The sequence below is a fragment of the Piliocolobus tephrosceles genome, chromosome 8 (assembly GCF_002776525.5).
Source record: "Piliocolobus tephrosceles isolate RC106 chromosome 8, ASM277652v3, whole genome shotgun sequence".
Lineage (NCBI taxonomy): Eukaryota > Metazoa > Chordata > Mammalia > Primates > Cercopithecidae > Piliocolobus > Piliocolobus tephrosceles.
Genome location: NC_045441.1, coordinates 118,129,056 through 118,149,165, shown reverse-complemented (window position 1 = coordinate 118,149,165; position 20,110 = coordinate 118,129,056). Strand labels below are relative to the sequence as shown.

Sequence of the window (20,110 nt, the reverse complement as noted above, 5' to 3'; positions counted from 1 at the left end):
GAATATATGTTTTTACTAATTGGGGTTTGTTTCACGTTTATCAGAGGGACAGTATTCTTTTTAGACACACAGAACTTTCTACTTTGGAACAAGTATTCCTTCTGGGTCCTGGCAAGATAATCTTGATATTTGCTTGCATTAGGTTGGGAAGTTATTTTTGAACAAAGTAGATGTACTTTTTACTTACAATGTAGTGTGTCATTACAGCCTTTTATGGATAACTTTTTATTTATTTTATTTTATTTTGAGCTGGAGTTTCACTCTTGTTGCCCAGGTTGGAGTTCAGTGGTGAAATCTCGGCTCACTGCAACCTCTGCCTCCCAGGTTCAAGTGATTCTCCTGTCTCAGCCTCCCAAGTAGCTGAGATTACAGGCATGTGCCACCACTCCCAGCTAATTTTTATATTTTCAGTAGAGGCGGGGTTTGGCCAGGCTGGTCTCGAACTCCTGACCTCAAGTGATCTGCCCACGTCAGCCTCCCAAAGTGCTGGGATTACAGGTGTGAGCCACCTCACTCAGCCTGTATAACTTTTCTAAAACTTATTTTTATTTTTTTTGAGACACAGTCTTGCTGTGTCACCCAGGCTGGAGTGCAGTGGCACAGTCATGGCTCACTACAACCTCAGCCTCAACCTACCGGGCTCAAGTGATCCTCCCACCTCAGCCTCCTGAGTGGCACAGTCATGGCTCACTACAACCTCAGCCTCAACCTACCGGGCTCAAGTGATCCTCCCACCTCAGCCTCCTGAGTGGATAGGTTATTTTTTAAAGAAAATTTTTATTGGGGAAATTGACACATGCTCCTTGAAAAAATTCTAACAGTATGGAAGCGAACCCCATCCTCTCTCCCTGTCCTTATATATTGTTTTTGAAACAGGGTCTCGCTCTGTCACCCAGGCTGAAGTGCAGTGATGTGATCATGGTTCACTGGAACCTGCAACTCTTGGGCTCATGAGATCCTTCTGCCTCAGTCTCCTAAGTAGCTGGGATTACAGATGCACACCACCATGCCTGGCTAATTAAAAAATTTTTAATGTAGAGACGGTCTCCCTGTGATGCCCAGGCTGGTCTCGAACTTGTGGGCTCAGGTGATCCTCCTGCCTTGGCCTCCCAAAGTGCTGGGATCATAAGCATGAGCCAGCACACCTGGCCCTTAACCCTGTATTTTACAAGCAACCACTATTAACAATTGGCTATGTAGAGTTTCCTTTATGCATTTTAAAATAAATAAGTGCATATATATTTTAATGTACAAATATCTGTGTATTTGTTCACCCGTATTCAATATGTTTCATACATGTTTTTTACTTACTACATTGTGGACATTTTTTCATGTTAGGACATACAGATATCACGTTCATTATAATGGCTATGTTTCATTGAAAAACTGTGTCCTTTTTTTAATCTTAACTGATTTTGGAGGACATTTATGTTTATATCTTTTTTCTCTCCTGAATAGTGGTGGGAATGCTGCTTTTGTTGTGAGTTACTCTGATGGCTGTTATCTTACGTGATTGTGTATTTTCTGGCTATAAATAACATATCTCCCCTTTTTTCTTTTGCAGATACAGCAATGATGTTACTTCTTTGCCTTTTTTGCTGGAGATCCTTACAGTGTTACCTGAAGAAGTACATAGTCGTTCCTTACGAATTGGAGCTAATCGGCGCACAGAAATTATAGAAGATCTGGCCTTCTACTCTAGTACAGTAGTATCTCTATTGGTGAGTAAGTTTGAAATACTAAGTTGCTGCATAAAGGCAGAAAACCATGATGGTTATTTTGTAATCCAATTGCATTATTGTGAAATAGCTTTCTTTGCAAAATCTAATGATGATGCTTTGGCATTTATGTAACACCTTACCATTACAACATACTTTCAGAAACTGTGCTTTTTAAGTTTCTGTATAATCCTCTAAAGGTGACGCTATCTCTTTTATGAATGAAAAATGGACTTTAGAGTTACACAGCTGTTAATTCAGAATTTGAACTAAGGCCATCTCATTATATATCTTGTGCTCTTCTACTGCTTAATGCTCCAAACTGTTGACTGTTAATAAAGGATCATGCAAAGGGAAGTGTGTATAAACCTACTTTACTAAGAAAGAATCCTTCCTTTTTTTTTTCTAATTGATACATGAGAGTGGTACATATTTGTGGGGTTACATGTGTTACTTTTATTTTTTGAAACAGGGTCTCTGTCTCCCAGGCTGTAGTACAGTGGCATGATCTCAGCTCACTGCACCCTCCCCTCCTGGGCTCAAGTGAACCTCTCACCTCAGCCTCTTGAGTAACTGGGACTACAGGTGTGCGCCACCATGCCCAGCTAAGTTTGTGTTTTTTTTTTTTTTTTGTAGAGATGGTGTCGCTTCATGTTGCCTAGGCTGGCCTCGAACTCCTGACCTCAAGTGATCCGCCTGCCTCGGCCTCCCAAAGCTCTGGGATTACAGGCGTGAGCCACTGTGCCCAGCCAGTGTATTATTTTTATCCAAGTATATAATATGTGATGATCAGATCAAATCAGGTGATGATCAAATTGAGATATTCATCACCTCAAACCTTTATCATTTCTTTGTGTAGGGAACATTCTAAATCTTCTCTTTCAGCTATTTTCAAGTACTCAATAAATTATTAACTATAGTCACTTTTTTGTGCTGTGTAACACTATAACTTATCCTTTCTATTCAGCTGTATTTATGTACCCATTAATCAACTCTTCTTCATCCTCCCTTCCCCATTACCCTTCCTAGCCTCTGATCACCACCATTCTACTCTTTACGTTTATGAGATCCTTTTTTTTTCACTCCAACATAGCAGTGAAAGCATGCGATATTTGTCTTTCTGTGCCTGGCTTGTTTCACTTAACATAATGTCTGACAGTTCCATCCATGTTGCTGCAAATGACAGGATTTTATTCTTTTTGTGGCTAATGAATATTTCACTGTGCACGTATACCATTGTTTCTTTATCCATTCAGCCATTGATAGGTACTTAAGTTGATTCCATATCTTGGCTCTTGTGAATAGTGTTGCAGTAAACATGGGATTGTAGACATCTTCTTGATATACTGGTTTCTTTTCTGGGTATTTATCCAGCAGTGGGATTGCTAGATCATATGGTAGTACTATTTTCAGTCTTTTAAGGAACTTCGATACTGTTTTTCATGACTGTACTACTTTACATTCCAGAGCGTTCCCTTTTCTCTGCATCCTTGCCAGCATTTGCTATAGATTTTTTGCCCATTTTTTTTATCTTTTTTTTTTTGCTATTGAGTTGTTTGGGTTCCTTATATGTTGTCGTTATTAATCTCTTGTTGGATGGGTAGTTTGCAAATATTTCCTCCCATTCTGTAGGTTGTCTCTTCACTTGGTTGATTGTTTCTTTTGCTGTGCAGAAGCGTTGTAGCTTGATGTAATCCCTTGACTGTTTTTACTTTGGTTGCCTTTGATTTTTAGGTCTGTCTTAAGAGATCTTTGCCCAGATCAATGTCCTGCAGCATTTCCCTAATGTATTCTTGTAGTAGTTTTACAGTTCACATCTTGCATTTAAGTCTTTAATCCATTTTGATCTGATTTTTGTATATTGTGAGAGAGAAAAGAAAGGATCCTCTCTTAAAGATGAACTGAAATTTTGAGAGGGAGGTGATAGATTTTGCTTGACCTTTTGAGGAGTATCCCATTATGGATGAGCTAATACACATTTTTAAAAGAATTAGATGTGATTAAGCTCCTTTCAGTTAGTCGACATTTTTAATACTCTAGAGCAGGAGTGGGTAAATCTATAGTTTATGGGTTGGCTGCCTCTTTTTGTAAATAAAGCTTTGTTGGAACACAGTTATGCCCATTTGGTTATATTTTATCTGTCTATTTTGGACTATATCAGCATAATTGGGTATTTTTCACAGAGACCATATGACCTGCAAAGTGTAAAATATTTATCTGGTTCCTTTTTTTTTTTTTTTTTTTTTTGAGACGGAGTCTCACTCTCACTCTGTCGCCCAGGCTGGAGCGCAGTGACTGGATCTCAGCTCACTGCAAGCTCCGCCTCCTGGAGCGCAGTGACTGGATCTCAGCTCACTGCAAGCTCCGCCTCCTGGAGCGCAGTGACTGGATCTCAGCTCACTGCAAGCTCCGCCTCCCGGGTTTACGCCATTCTCCTGCCTCAGCCTCCCGAGTAGCTGGAACTACAGGCACCCGCCACCTTGCCTGGCTAGTTTTGTGTATTTTTTAGTAGAGACAGGGTTTCACCATGTTAGCCAGGATGGTCTCGATCTCCTGACCTCGTGATCCGCCCGTCTCGGCCTCCCAAAGTGCTGGGATTACAGGCTTGAGCCACCGCCCCCAGCCTTATCTGGTTCTTTATAGAAAATGTTTACTGGTTCCTAAAGTACATGGTAATAAATTGATTAGCCCATATCTCATTTATAGGTCTTTATAGTCCAGCTTATTTTTCTCAATAATGTGGTTATACAGCTTGAATATCCCTTATCAAACACTTCTGGCTTGGGACCAGAAGTGTTTAGGGAAGGGCAAAAAAAGTAGTATTTGGGATTTCTGAGTTTTTTAAATTTTGGAATATTTTCATTATATTTACTGGTTCAGCATTCCTAATCTGAAATGCTCCAGTGAGCATTTTGTTTGAACGTTATGTTGGCACTGAAAAACTTTTGGATTTTGGAGCATTTTGGAGTTTGGATTAGGGATACTTCACCTATAGTAAATTATTTTTCAGAGATGTGTTTCAGTACAGCAAGATCATAGATCTTTTTGTTTGAAAAAAATTAAAATTCTGTTAAAAATTGTGTTCAGTTTTGTATTAGAAATTCATTGGAGGGCTGGGTGCGGTGGCTGACCCCTGTAATCCCAGTACTTTGGGAGGCTGAGGCGGGCGGATTACTTGAGGTCAGGAGTTTGAGACCAGCCTGGCCAACATGGTGAAACCCCATCTCTACTAAAAATACAAAAATTAGCCAGGTGTGGTGGCACACTCCTGTAGTCTCAGCTAGTCAGGAGGCTGAGGCAGGAGAATCACTTGAACCTGGGAAGTGGAGGTTGCAGTGAGCCAAGATTGCGCCACTGCGCTTCAGTCTGGGCGACAGAGGGAGGCTCCATTTCAAAATAAATAAATAAATAAATAAAATAATCCTTTTAAGTTAAATATATGTTTCTCACTTAGCCATTTATTTTAAAGAAATCGTTTTATGGAAAATTAGAAAATATGGACAGCAAATTACATTCAAACCATCTGTAGATCATACAGTTAACCCTTTCTTCTATGAACATACTTCTTTATGGACATATATACAGATATTTTAAGCCCAAATGCAATTATACTTTACTTATTCTTCTGCATCTTGCTTTTTCAGTCATCTGCTTATCTTTTCATGTTAGTAAGTTTTCATATCATCTGATAAACCCAGACCATATTCACATTTCACCAGTTGGTCCTAAGATATTATTTACAGGCCAGGCCTGGTGGCTCATGCCTGTAATCCCAGCACTTTGGGAGGCCAAGGCTGGCAGATCACAAGGTCAGAAGCTCGAGACCATCCTGTCAACATGGTGAAACCCTGTCTCTACTAAAAATACAAAAATTAGCTGGGTGTGGTGGCATGCACCTGTAGTCCCAGCTACTTGGGAGGCTGAGGCAGGAGAATTGCTTGAACCCAGGAGGCAGAGGTTGCAGTGAGCCGAGATTGCACCACCGCACTCCAGCCTGGGTGACAGAGTGAGACTCCGTCTCAACAAAAAGAGAGAAAGAAAAAAAAGATACTCTTTACAAAGAATATCCAATCTATAACTATGCCTTGTATCAGGTTCTTAGTCACAGTTCCACATCCTGTTCCTTCTTTAAAATGACATGACTTGTTGAAGAGATTGTACCAGTCATTTTATAGAATTGTCTTACCTTTATGATTTTCTGATTGTCTCTCCTTTGTTTCATTTAGCTTGTTTTTCTTTTCTGTGTATTTCCTCTAATTGGAAGTTGTATCTAATGCAGCCCTTCTCAGTAGGCGTTCCTCAAGAGAATTAAACCTAAAGCTTTCATTATATGTAATGAATTCTTTCATCTACATTAATAATGGTTCTAGCTATATACCACCCTTAGGATAATTAAGAAGATAGGCACTCAGATAATTTTCTGAAAGACTTAAGCCTCACTATGTTGCCCAGACTGGTCTCAAACCTGGTCTCAAATGATCCTCCCTCCTTGGCCTCCCCTAATGATGAGATTACAAACGTGAACCACCACACTTAAGCTATAGGATTTAATTCTTTCCTAGGATCCTGATTGAGAAAAACTGAGAGGCTTGGATGATTAGTTTTTAAAAGTTAAACATTTTGGGATAGAATATATCATAGGTACTTGATGCTATGTCTTAGTATATATACAGCATTCAGTTGACCTTCTGTTAGTGATGCTAGGGTTGACCACTGGATTAGGATGAAAGTCTGATCCTTCCATTTTTAAAAGTCACCTTCCTCCTTTGTAATATAATGTAGTTTATGTGATGGAAGCTTGTTATTTTATGAATGTTCAATTCCCTGTCAGACTTTAGCCTAATTATTTTACATTCCAGTAGATAATCCTTACTTTAATCAATAATTTCATTATGGGCCAGGCAATGTGGTTTATGCCTATAATTGCAGTATGTTGGAAGGCTGAGGTGGGAGGGTTGCTTGAGGCCAGGTGTTCAAGACCAGCCTGGGCAACATAGCAAGACCCTGTCTCAAAAAAAAAAAAAAAAAAAAAAGAATTAACCAAGCATGGTGGCATACACCTGTAGTCCCAGCTACTCAAGAGTCTGAGGCAAGAAGGATCACTTGACCCCAGGAGTTCAAGGTGGCAGTGAGCCATGGTTGTGCCAGTGTACTCCAGTCTGGACAACAGGACAAGACTCTGTCTCTAAAAATAATAATACTTTCATTTTGCAGTGGCTTGCAAAATGATATTTGACTATTTCTGTCATTCCTTGTACATATAAGTTGGCATTCTTATGGGCTCCTACTAGAAGGGTAGGATAAATCTTAATTCTTTTCAAAATGAGGGTTTATTTTAAAGCTGCCTTGAATGTTAATTTTTTTTTCTTTTTCTGTTTTTGTCTTTTTGAAGTATGATGGACTCATGTTCATTAGGTCCAACCAGATGTTTCCTTTCCAAATTTCAGAATCCCATTCTTTACCAGTCAGTTTCCTAACTTTCACATGAGAAGTGTGGAGAGACTGTAAATTCAACTGTTGTTTGTAATTCAGCAAGTCACACAGTTTTGTATGTGAGTTTCAGCAGTGCTAACTTTGTAGCCACAAAAAATAAGAGCTGCTTTTAGACTTGGCATGAAAGCTCTGGTGCTCACACTATGGCTTGAGTTGAGAATTAATGGACTCGAATTTGTCATTTTCTTTTTGTAAGCACTTGTGAACTTAAAATAATCCAGTCCACATGTATTTTGTGTCATGGTTATTGCCACAGCAGTCAACTACAGCAGCCACTTGGGCATTCAAGGCACGTGCTTGACTTAGCACATCATGACAGTCAATCACAGGTGATATTTTCCTAATTGTGCATTCTGAAAAATATATTTCCTGTGGTGCTTAAAAATGTCTCTAATTTTGTCACGTAGCTTGTCATGTTATAGAATCCAGAGGATGAAATTAGTCCAAAATGGCCAAGAAAAAAATAGGCATGTGGCTGTAATGCCAGGGTCCAAACTCCTCTTAAGACCTTTTCTCGGCTGGGCGCGGTGGCTCAAGCCTGTAATCCCAGCACTTTGGGAGGCCGAGACGGGCAGATCACGAGGTCAGGAGATCGAGACCATCCTGGCTAACACGGTGAAACCCCGTCTCTACTAAAAAAAATACAAAAAAATAGCCGGGCGAGGTGGCGGGTGCCTGTAGTCCCAGCTACTCAGGAGGCTGAGGCGGGAGAATGGCGTGAACCCGGGAGGCGGAGCTTGCAGTGAGCTGAGATCCGGCCACTGCACTCCAGCCTGGGTGACAGAGCGAGACTCCGTCTCAAGAGACTCCTAGAGACTCCGTCTCAAAAAAAAAAAAAAGAAAAAAAAAAGACCTTTTCTGGTTTAGTTTCCTGCATGCTCTCCTTTAATGGTTACATTCTATCCTATTTCTTGTTAGTATTATACTTTTGTGGTCTCTCCTAATGGACCCATTCCTAAACATGGTGTTGAACTTTTTGAAGTTTTAAATGTGTTTCTGCATGCTGTCATAGCTGAACTGAACCTGTGCTTCTAATATTTTTGTCTCTCCACCTTCTATTTTGTTAATCTAAGATCTCAATTCTTATTTATCCCTGCTATCTTTTTACTGGTGAGCTCTTCTGGACTCTGGCATTTATCTTGAAGCTTTTGAAGACTTACTTTAAGAGACAGATTTTTAACATAGCATAGCTCTCAAAGAGAAACAGAAGATAACTCTTAGTTCTGATGCTTTAGAATGTATGTTTGATTTAATTTGCAGAATTTCATCTTTTCAAAGAGATTAGTTTTAGAAACAGGTTTTTTTCAGAATTTGGTCCTTCAGTTTCAGTCTGTAGTTAGAATGTACAAGCAAATCCTTCCACTTGTATACATCATGTCTTATTAAAATTGAAATGACATTCAAGAAGTATAAAGGCCAAGTGATTATGTAATTATATATGCTTGTTGGAAAAAGGTGGAGTTGGAAAAAGGTGAGTTTTTATCAACAGCATCAAAGATTCAATTGAGAGTTTGAGACAGGTTGAGAGGGAGAGAGAATGAGTATCAGCTCTTAAAGAGAAATCTCTCAGTGGCTCCAGTTCATGTTAAGGGAACTTACTCTACTTTCAGCCTTGAAATTAAGTGTTCCTGTGCCTTTATTAGTTTATGTATCACATATTTAAATATATTGCATATATTAGTGTCATACTCTGTTCTAAAAATTCTGGCCATTTTAGTGATTCTAGGCAACTGCCTGGCATCCGTGAATATTTTCTGAGTTTCAGGGGAACAAAGAAAGTCTTGAGGTAAAAAATAACTAGAAGAACTTAATGGGGCCAGAACCATATTTGCCACATTTTCTCATCTCATTTAGTGTGTTTTCTGGTAACTTTTAAAGTGTTATTTTATTTTTTAATCTGTAGAGACAGGGTCTTACTTTGTTGCTCAGTTTAGTCTGGAACTCCTGGGCTCAAGCAATCCTCCCACCTCAGCCTCCCAAAGCGCTGGGATTACAGGCGTGAACCCCTGCACGCAGCCTCTGATGACTTTTTACGAGTACTTTCCCCTCTAAAGCAAGAACTCAGTTCTTTCCTTTCCTGCCATTCTTCCTTGTTTTTTTTTTTTTTTTTTTCCAGACAGAGTCTGAAAGTCTAAGTGTTAGAATGACTGGTCAGCTTATTTGTCATGTACTTTTCTTCCTCCCACTGAAATATAATGGCCTGGAAGAGAGAGAAGAAATAGAAGGAATCAGGTATATTAATGTACTTGAACTTCCTTTCTTCTGTTTTCTGAGAAGGAAAGGTTGTTTGTTTTGTTTTGTTTTGTTTTGTTTTGTTTTGTTTTGTTTTGTTTTGTTTTTGAGACGGAGTCTCGCTCTGTTGCCCAGGCTGGAGTGCAGTGACGCGATCTCGGCTCACTGCAAGCTTGGCCTTCTGGGTTCACGCCATTCTCCTGCCTCAGCCTCCCGAGTAGCTGGGACTACAGGTGCCCGCCACCACACCCGGCTAATTTTTTTGTCTTTTTTAGTAGAGACGGGGTTTCACCATGTTAGCCAGGATGGTCTCGATCTCCTGACCTCGTGATCCGCCCGCCTCGGCCTCCCAAAGTGCTGGGATTACAGGCGTGAGCCACCGTGCTCAGCCGTTTTGTTTTGTTTTTAAAGGTAGCTTCCAGACCTGAATATCTTTTTTTTTTGAGACAGAGTCTCACTCTGTCACCCAGGCTGGAGTGCAGTGGGGCAATCTCCGCTCACTGCAAGCTCTGCTGCCTCCCGGGTTAACGCCATTCTCCTGCCTCAGCCACCCTAGAAGCTGGGACTACAGGCGCCCGCCACCACGCCCGGCGAATTTTTTTCGTATTTTCAGTAGAGACGGGGTTTCACCGTGTTCACCAGGATGGTCTCGATCTCCTGACCTTGTGATCTGCCCGCCTTGGCCTCCCAAAGTGCTGAGATTACAGGCATGAGCCACCGCCCCTGGCCCAGACCTGAATATCTTTTTTTTTTTTTTTTGAGATGGAGTCTCGCTCTGTCGCCCAGACTGGAGTGCAGTGGCCAGATCTCAGCTCACTACAAGCTCCGCCTTTCGGATTCACGCCATTCTCCTGCCTCAGCCTCCCCAGTAGCCCAGACTATAGGCGCTCGCCGCCTCGCCCAACTAGTTTTTTGTATTTTTTTTAGTAGAGACGGGGTTTCACTGTGTTAGCCAGGATGGTCTCGATCTCCTGACCTCGTGATCCACCTGCCTTGGCCTCCCAAAGTTCTGGGATTACAGGCATGAGCCACCGCGCCCGGCCCAGACCTGAATATCTTAAATAGCCCTCTGTGGGAATGAGCTGGCATACAGTCACTCATTAACCCCTCACTTCTGTTCATCTTAGCAACCTAGCATTCTTTGGAGCACAATAATAAAGACAGTCATGTTCAATGTAGATTTATGTAGTAGATGAAGCTTTGAACTTGGAAATTTTCCTGTGCGTTTTATATCTGCATTGTAACCACAAATATCAATATTTAGATCTGATTTAATAATACATTATGGGATTTCACCTCCACTCTCATGCCTCCTGAACCCCATGAAAATTACATTTCTAACTCATTGCTTGCAAGAGCTATTTTAAAACATTCTTTGTCTAGAAAAAGATGCATTACATTTTAGTTTGGAAAAAATATATATCACAAAAACAGTCTACAAGGAGAAACAATGAGTTTTAGTCTAATTCTGCTTTATCTTTTTTATAGTATTTATAGTAGTATCACTTTCTGTGGGATGACATGTTTATTATTCTATTGCCAAAGCTGAAACATTAGCTTTTCTTGTGGAAATATACAGTAGTATGCCTAGCTTACTCTAGGTATCTATTCTGTGACAACCAGGTATATAAATAACTACTTATAAAATAATTTTTTGGATAATACAAACTTAATGCAGAAGTGGGAACTAAGAAATTAGTAAGTTATTTCTGAAACAACTTGGGTAAGTCTGTAACCTCTCTGTACCTTAGTTTTCCCATTGAGAAAGTAGAGACCATAATAGTAGCTACCTATAAAGTTGTATTTGGGGATTGTGTTAGTGCAGTCTCATGCTGCTATAAAGAAATACCTGAGACTGGGTGCAGTGGCTCATGCCTGTAATCCCAGCACCTTGGGAGGCCAAGGTGGATTGCCTGAGGTCAGGAGTTTGAGACCAGTCTGGCCAACATGGTGAAACCCTGTCTCTACTAAAAATACAAAAAAGTTAGCTGGGTGTAGTGATGTGCATCTAATCCCAACTACTTGGGAGGCCGAGGTAGGGGAATTGCTTGAACCAGGGAGGTGGACGTTACAGTGAGCGGAGATCGTGGCACTGCACTCCAGCCTGGGCAACACAGCAAGACTCCATCTCAAAAAAAGAAAAAAAAGAAAGAAAAAACACCTGAAACAAGGTAATTTATAAAGAAAAGAGGTTTAATCAGCTCACGGTTCTGTGGGCTGTACAGGCTTCTGCTTCTAGGGAGGCCTTAGGAAACTTAACAATCATGGTGGAAGGTAAAGGGGAAGCAGACACATCTTCACATGGCCAGTAGGAGAGAGAGAGAGGAGGGGGAGGTGCTACACACTTTGAAACAACCAAATCTCGTGAGAACTATCAAAAGAACAGCAAGGGGTATGTTCATTCCCATGATTCAGTCACCTCCTACCAGGCCCCTTCTCCAACACTGGGGATTACAATTTAATACGAGATTTGGGTGGGGACACAGAACCAAACCATTTCGGGGATTAAGTAGATTAGTGGTATTTAGAACAGTGGTGCCTAGCTGGATGCAGTGGCACATGCCTGTAGTCCCGTCTGGGCGATGTAGCAAGACCCTCTCTCTTAAAAGGAAAAAAAAAGACAGTGACACTTAAATAGCACTTTTAACTGTTGGGTGTTTTATTGCCATCCTTCTCATTATTATACTTGTAAGGTGATTGTAATAATGGTTTAAATATATAGATTAACATTATTCACTTTAAGTTTTTTTCCCTATTCAGATGACCTGTGTAGAAAAAGCAGGAACAGATGAGAAAATGCTTATGAAGGTTTTTCGCTGTTTGGGAAGTTGGTTTAACTTGGGAGTTTTGGACAGTAACTTCATGGCTAACAATAAATTACTAGCACTCCTTTTTGAGGTTTTGGTAAGTAATGACTTTATTTATCAAAGTATTTCTGCCAGTCACTTCTTCGTAACTAACCTGCTGGGACATAACAGTGTTTTCATATTTTTGCACAGTAACTGGAAGGCATGTATTAAGAACACAGCAATATTCCTTGCTACCAGGTACCAAATTAGAAGTATCAGTTTTAATACTCAAAATAAGATATAGTTATGTTTAAGGAGAAAACAATCTTATATGCTGATACATAATTTACATATTAAAATTCAAATAACCATTGGTATCTTTTTCCTCGTTTTAAAAATATAAAATTATGTATTTCAATAATGGTCATTGAATCCTAGACATTTCCATGATATAATTATATGTGCATCACAAGTTTAGGAAAAAACAGAACAGAAAGAATTAAAAATTATGTTTAGTGCACCCAGAGACAATTATAGATGAAGATACTATCTTTGTAGTTGAGATTAGTTAAACATCATTGTATGTGCAAAATGGATTTGGGTTTTTGAGATTAGTAGAGTAAGTACTAATGTATTTTTATATACTTGTGTGTTTTTTCTTTAAGCTTTGAAAGTAGCAGTGCCTAGTAATATAGTCTTGGTAGATAGGAGGTAGGGAGTCATTAGAATACGATTACATTTTAGAACAAGAAACATAACATTATCTCAAGCATAAATATTATTGAAGGAGTGTTTGGAGAGGTGAAAAACTGTCTTTTTCTGCTGGAGGGTTTCCTTCAATGAAGATGTATTAGTATGGAAGCTGCATGTATTCTGAATGTATGCAGATGCACTGCACTGTTACTTAGAAAATAGTACCATGATGCTAGATTGATGCCACTGTCAATTAAAGAAAAGAAAGACGTTCTTCAAGGAGACATTTGACTTGTCAGTGGTAGTGTATTTCTGCTGTCATTTTTGCATCAGAAGCTAAGTCTCAGGAAAATGAGGATGCCAGTCATTGTTTTGCTTGCCATTGTCTGTCTTCATGTATGTTGGTATCCTTCCTCAATAATGATAATATTTATTACCACCTCAACAAATAGTATGAAGAGTAATCACTGTAAATAAAGTCATGTCCCACTTTTGTTTAAAAAATTTACATGTGATTACATATAAATGGAGGACAGTTTAGAATATACTTCAAACTTAACAGTGGTAATTTCTGGGAATTGGGATTGGAGTAAGGAAGCAGTTAAGTAGTATGCCAGGATTATATTATCTCCTCTACAGATCCAGTGTCAGGACCCCTCTGTCACTGGTAAGAGTGTTTATCTAGGGTCAGGGTAAAATGTATTCTCATTTTTACATTCATTCAGTGGTTTAAAATCATGCTACTTTTTTTCTTTTTGGGGGAGTGTCACAGGGAGTTAGGGTGTCTCTCTGTTGTGCAGACTGGAGTAGCTTCATTGGCATGATCGTAGCTCACTGTAGTTTCAAACTCCTGGCTTCAAGCAATCTTCCTGCCTCAGCCTCCCAAGTAGCTGGGATATAGGCATGTGCCACCATGCCTGGCTAGTTTTTAATTTTATTTAGAGACAGGATCTCTCTTTGTTGCCCAGGCTAGTCTTGAACTGGCCTCAAGCGATTCTTCCACCTCAGCCTCCCAAAAATACTGAGATTACAGATGTGAGCCACCACACCTGGCCCATGTCACATTTTAATTTGCTTTATGTTTGGACCACGACTTTCTTGTACAACTTTCCCCCAATAGCTTTTTAAAAAAACTTACAAATTAAAATACTTGATATATACAAAAGAATAAGTATGAACACTTACTATTTATTTATTTATTTTTGAGACTGAGTCTCGATCTGTCCCCCAGGCTGCAGTGCAGTGGCGCAATCTCAGCTCAAGGCAACTTTCGCCCTCTGGGTTCAAATGATTCTCCTGCCTCAGCCTCCTGAGTAGCTGGGACTACAGGTGTGTTCCACCATGCCTGGCTGATTTTTTGTATTTTTAGTAGACAGAGTTTCACTGTGTTAGCCAGGATGGTCTCGATCTCCTGACCTTGTGATCTGCCCACCTCGGCCTCCCAAAGTGCTGGGATTATAGGTGTGTGCCACCGTGCCCAGCTCGAACACTTACCTTTTAATAACTTGGTAATATAATGAGAATCTTTGAACCCACTATTCAATCTAAGAATAACCTAATGAATAATTTGCATCTTTGTGCTCTCCCAAACCTGCTTGTATAGCTTTTTGTCCCACTGGAGATTTTAAATATCCTTTTAAAAAAATTATTCAAGGAAGACTAATATGCCCTTACTAAGTGCATTTAACCTGTCAACTGTACTCTCTTCACTAGAAACCCTGGAGAATTCCCTTCTTGGCCATTTTGGTCTGCTCTGATTTGCATCAGTTCTTTAGATCTACTCTCCACCATCTTGGGACTTGTCTTTACTGTGCTTTCTGGATTAGGTTAGCTGTTTCTTTCAAACCCCCTCAGACAACATCTTCAGGAAAGATATAATGGAAAATAAACTTGGAATTTTTGCATGACTGAGAACTATTTTTATTTTGCTTTCAATCTTGATTGATGGCTCAGCTTTTTAAAAAGTTGTAGGTTGAATATTATTTTCCTTCAAAAGTTCAGAGGCCTTGTTCTCCTTTACTAGCATGCATCATTGTTAATGAAATGTTGGAGAACTCTGATTTCTGCTCGTTACTATTACCTCCTTCTCTCTTCCCCAGAAATTTTACAGACCTTTGTTTAACTTTGGTATTCTGAAATTTCACAGTGATGTGTTTAGGTATGTGTCTTTGATACTTGTTGAGCCCTTTCATTTTAGGCAGTGCTTGAATATCAGAAAAAGGATTGAAAAGATTTTCACACACTAGAATAGGGTAGGGAACACATGGCATTCCATTTGGACCTTTGTTTAACTTTGGTATTCTGAAATTTCACAATGATGTGTTTAGGTATGTGTCTTTGATACTTGTTGAGCCCTTTCATTTTAGGTAGCACTTAAATATCAGAAAAAGGATGGAAAAGATTTTCACACACTAGAACAGGGTAGGAAACACATGGCATTCCATTTAGAGGGGCTGGTGTGAACAAGAACATGGAGATTACAAATGATATGACCATGACTTAGGGACAGAAAGACTGATTTGCTTGATATATAAGGAAACAGAAATAGGATTGGGAAGATTGATGGATGTTTTCTCATGGAAGCCTATGACTTGACTGTTACACATATAAAGTACATGTTCAGAAAGAGGCTGTAATTGAAAGAAAGAAAGAGGCTCTAATTGTTTTCCTATTACACTTATCCATCACTGTCCTCAAAGAATTGGTTCCAGGACCACCCACTACCCCTGCCCCTCTGTGCACAGTTTCCAAAATATACAGATGCCCTAGTCCCTTATATAAAATGGTGCAGTATTTGCATATAACCTCCCCACCTCTTCCCATATACTCTAAATAACCTCTAAATTACTTATAATACCTAATACAATGTAAATGCTATGTAAATAGTTGTTATAGGGTAATTTTTAAATTTGTGTTTTTCATTGTATTATTATTTGCTTATATTTTGAATATTTTCTATTGATGCTTGGTTGAACCCTAGGGTATGCAGGGCCAACTGTAGATCACTCCTTAGTGATCATACTTCTTGCTTCCCTATTCCTGCTACCTCCCCAGCAACAGGATAAGACCTCATCTAACCTACATGAAGCTGCTTCAGACTGTGTATGCTCAGCTCTCTATGCCATTGAGAATGTGGAGACTAACTTGCCATTAGCTATGCAACTTTTTCAGGGAGTGCTGACGTTGGAGACTGCCTATCATATGGCTGTGGCACGTGAAGATTTAGACAAGTGAGTAATTGTTTAAGTCTGGAGCCCTGGGTTTACCTACAGTCTGGTCATTCTTTTAAGTCACTTTTTATTATTCATCTGTCATTTGTGATTCTCGGTGATTCTGTAAATGTACAGATAGTTGCTTCCTAAAGACACTCTACTACGCTCTTCTGAACCAAGAGTGGCAAATTGGATGCAGGGTTTGTAGAATTACCATAGAAATGGTAAGGCTTTAAAAATTAGAGACAAATTTTAAAATATCAAGTGTGATTTGATGGGAATTTTTATTCAAATGTTTTAATAATTGAGAATTTGAACTGACAAATCACGTGTGTAGGAGTGTATGATCTAGGTAAAGGTGTCTGTCATGGGGTTTGTGATACAACATAGTAAATAATCACTAGATGTCTCTTAGACTGAGGAACCTTTTATTTATTTGATTAACTGTGCCTGTATATACTTATAATATCCAGATTTCTGACTTGTTGTTCTCATTCGCCTGTCTTCTACAGAGTTCTGAATTACTGCCGTATTTTCACTGAACTATGTGAAACTTTTCTTGAAAAAATTGTTTGTACTCCAGGCCAAGGTCTTGGGGACCTCCGAACTCTGGAGCTGCTTCTTATCTGTGCAGGACATCCTCAATATGAGGTAGTGTTTATGCTATTCTAAGGCCATTATTCTCCAAGTTGTGTGCTGCATATTATCTGTATTTCATTACCTCATGCCCAGCTTTTTATTGTTGAGAAATTATAGTCTTGTTTTTAATTAATGTGATTTCCTCTGTTTTGGAATTTTAAAAAAATTATATTTGGGTTTCTGCGTTGTGTCCATCTCTGTTTTCTTACCTGGTTGGCTAGGCTGACTGTGGTAGACCCCTCAAGGAACTCGTTAGAAAGCAAGCCTTTCCAGTGAACCCCTTGTCTAGCTTGACTTACTCTCTAGAGCTTTACAGCTAAAAAACACCAAATTCTAACTATACCTCCACAAATCTTAACATCCCCAATTTTTCTCCAAATGATGGATGAGAATGACAAAGGGATTGAAAAGACTTAAGGGTCTCTGTCATTCAGAATCCTTGACACCCTACCTACCGAGGTTTGCTAGATTTTTTAAAATCTCATTTATTTGAGAAGTTTTATAGTATAAGAAATGAGAAAGGGTCAGCCTTGGTGGCTTATGCCTGTAATCCCAGCACTTTGGGCAGGCAGATCACCTGAGGTCAGGAGTTTGAGACCAGCCTGGCCAACATGGTGAAACCCTGTCTCCACTAAAAATACAAAAATTAGTTGGGCGAGGTGGCTCATACCTATAATATCCCAGCTACTTGGGAGACTGAGGCAGGAGAATTGCTTGAACCGGGAGGTAGAGGTTGCAGTGAGCCGAGATCAGGCCACTGTACTCCAGCCTGGGCGACAAGAGCAAAACTCTATCTCAAAAAAAGAAAAAAGTGAGAAAGAAGTGCTCCCAAGTTGGGCACTGTTTTAAATAGCTCTGTTTTGGATCCTTGATGGGAAAAGGATGGTAGGGACCCTCTTACTGTGCCTTAGGCACAGTGGTCCTATGACTCTCGACCCATTTTCTGTTATCACATGCAAGACAAGGTTTATTTGTTTTACATAATGTCATGAGGATACCTAGATTTGAGTGGAACCCAAAACATTTCTGGGAGAATGTAACCTCACACAGTTATCACTCTAAACAGTGCCATGTGGAAAAGAGGCTACGAGTAAAATCCCAGGCCTTTTCTCCCTTTCTGTCACACTCAAGAAAACAGGTGAATAAAAGTGACATGAAGCTGAATCAGTTATATTCAGGAGTTACAGATGATTTTGAATCTCAAATATTCAATGAAGTGATTTCAGAAGTTTCAGAAAAATACTTTAAAAAAGACTTCTGGCCAGGCGCGGTGGCTCACACCTGTCAGCACCTTGGGAGGCCGAGGCAGGCAGATCATAAGGTCAGCAGTTTGAGGCCAGCCTGACCGACATGGTGAAACCCCGTCTCTACTAAAAATACAAAAATTAGCTGGGGTAATGGCGCGGGCCTGTAATCCAGCTACTCAGGAGGCTGAGGCAGGAAAATCACTTGAACCCAGGAGGTGGAGGTTGCAGTGAGCCAAGATCGCGCCACTGTACTCCAGCCTGGGCGACAGAGCAAGACTCCATCTCAAAATAAATAAATAAATAAATGAATGAATGAATGAATGAATGAATGAATGAATGAATAAAAAAGACTTCTGGCTGGGCATAGTGGTTCATACCTCTGATGAGGTTCATACCTCTAACACTTTTGGTGGCTGAGGTGGGAGGATCGCTTGAGCCCAGGAGTTCGAGACCAGCCTGGGCATCATTGGAAGACCTTGTCTCTACAGAAAGTTTTAAAAATTAGCTAGGTGTGCTGGTGCACACCTGTCATCCCAGCTACTCAGGAGGCTGAATGGGAGGATCGCTTGAGCCCAGGAGTTCGAGGCTGTAGTGAGCCATGATTATACTACTGCACTCCAGCCTAGGTGGCAGAGCAAGACCCTGTCTCTGCAGAAAAATTTTTAAAATTAGCTAGACATGGTGGCAAGTGCCTGTAGTCCTCCTAGCTACTCAGGAGGCTGTGTGGAAGAATCACTTGAGCCCAGAAGTTCAAGGCTGCAGTGAGCTATGATTGTGTCCCACTGCACTCCAGCCTAGGTGACCCTGTCTCTAAAGAAAAAATATATATCTTTTGAGACAGGGTCTCACTCTGTTGCCCAGGCTGGAGTGCTGTGGTACGATCACAGCTCACTGTAGCCTCAGCCTCCTGGGCTCAGGTGATCCTCCAACCTCAACCTCCTGAGTAGCTGAGAATACAGGCATGCGCCACCTACATGCCTGGCTAATTTTTGTATTTTTTGTAGAGATGGTATTTTGCACCTGGCTGAAATTTGTTTTAAGTAAAATAAAATTGGACGCGGTGGCTCATGCCTGTAGTCCCAGCACTTTGGGAGACCTAGGTGGGAGGATTAGTTGAGGGCAGGAATTCAAAACCATCCTGGGCAAGGTGGCGAGACCCTATTTCTACTAAAAAAAAAAAAAAAAATTAGCTGAGCTTGGTGGTGTGTACTTGTAGTCCCAGCTACTTGGGAGGCTGAGGCAGGAGGATCGCTTGAGTCCAGGAGTTAGAGGCAGCAGTGATATGTGCTCGTGCCACTGCACTCTAGCTGGGGCAACAGAATGAAACTCTGTCTCTAAAAAATAAATAAAAATAAAGACTTCCGTGTCTGTTACCGTTTTCTCTAAATTCAAAATTCAGTGTACTTTTGGAGGCATTACCTCAGGACTAAATGGAATGTAAAGCCAGTCATTCTAAATGGAGTTTTGGGCCTAACATGGGAAGACAATTTGGGGAGATAATAGTAAATCTGCTAGAGAAAAGGTGACTTCTTAACTGACTCCACTCATATTATTTAAAAATATATCTTTCTTTCTGTATGGTCGTGGTGATAATAAAATGTCTTCTTATTCTATTCCTTTCCCATTCAAATAAATCATCTCTTTTAACCTAACAGGTAGTAGAAATTTCATTTAACTTTTGGTACCGACTGGGGGAGCATTTGTACAAAACTAATGATGAAGTTATTCATGGCATCTTCAAAGCTTACATTCAGAGGCTGCTTCATGCCTTGGCTCGACACTGCCAGCTGGAACCAGACCATGTAAGTTCCCTTCTCTACCTCTTCAAATCTTAATTTCTTCCTCTTGTCAGTGCCAACTTGAAAAGGAACTGAGAAGATAGATAATAAACCTGGCTGGGTACCCTGGCTCATGTCTGTAGTCCCAGCACTTTGGGAGGCCAAGGTGGATGGATTGCCAGAGGCCAGGAGTTCAAGACCAGCCTGGGCAACATAGAGAGACCCCTGTCTCTACAAAAAGAAATAAAAACAAAATTAGCCGGGCCTAGTGGCACACGCCTGTAGTCCTAGCTACTCAGGAGGCTGAGG

General features: G+C 40.3%; 1 protein-coding gene across 4 annotated transcripts in view; it reads left to right on the top strand.

Annotated features, from left to right (window-relative positions):
* The window catches only part of TNPO3 (transportin 3), a 101,172-nt gene that overhangs the window by 38,607 nt on the left and 42,455 nt on the right, over nucleotides 1-20,110 (top strand). For 3 of the 4 annotated variants that reach the window (XM_023223532.2, XM_023223530.2, XM_023223531.1), the window contains 5 exons: nucleotides 1,565-1,721; nucleotides 12,204-12,347; nucleotides 15,980-16,155; nucleotides 16,650-16,788; nucleotides 19,679-19,825. In XM_023223532.2, the coding sequence (XP_023079300.1) occupies nucleotides 1,565-1,721; nucleotides 12,204-12,347; nucleotides 15,980-16,155; nucleotides 16,650-16,788; nucleotides 19,679-19,825 (763 nt within the window). Of the gene's footprint in view, nucleotides 1-1,564; nucleotides 1,722-11,582; nucleotides 11,615-12,203; nucleotides 12,348-15,979; nucleotides 16,156-16,649; nucleotides 16,789-19,678; nucleotides 19,826-20,110 lie in introns of those variants that run through there. The other variant, XM_023223533.1, reaches the window with a different exon arrangement.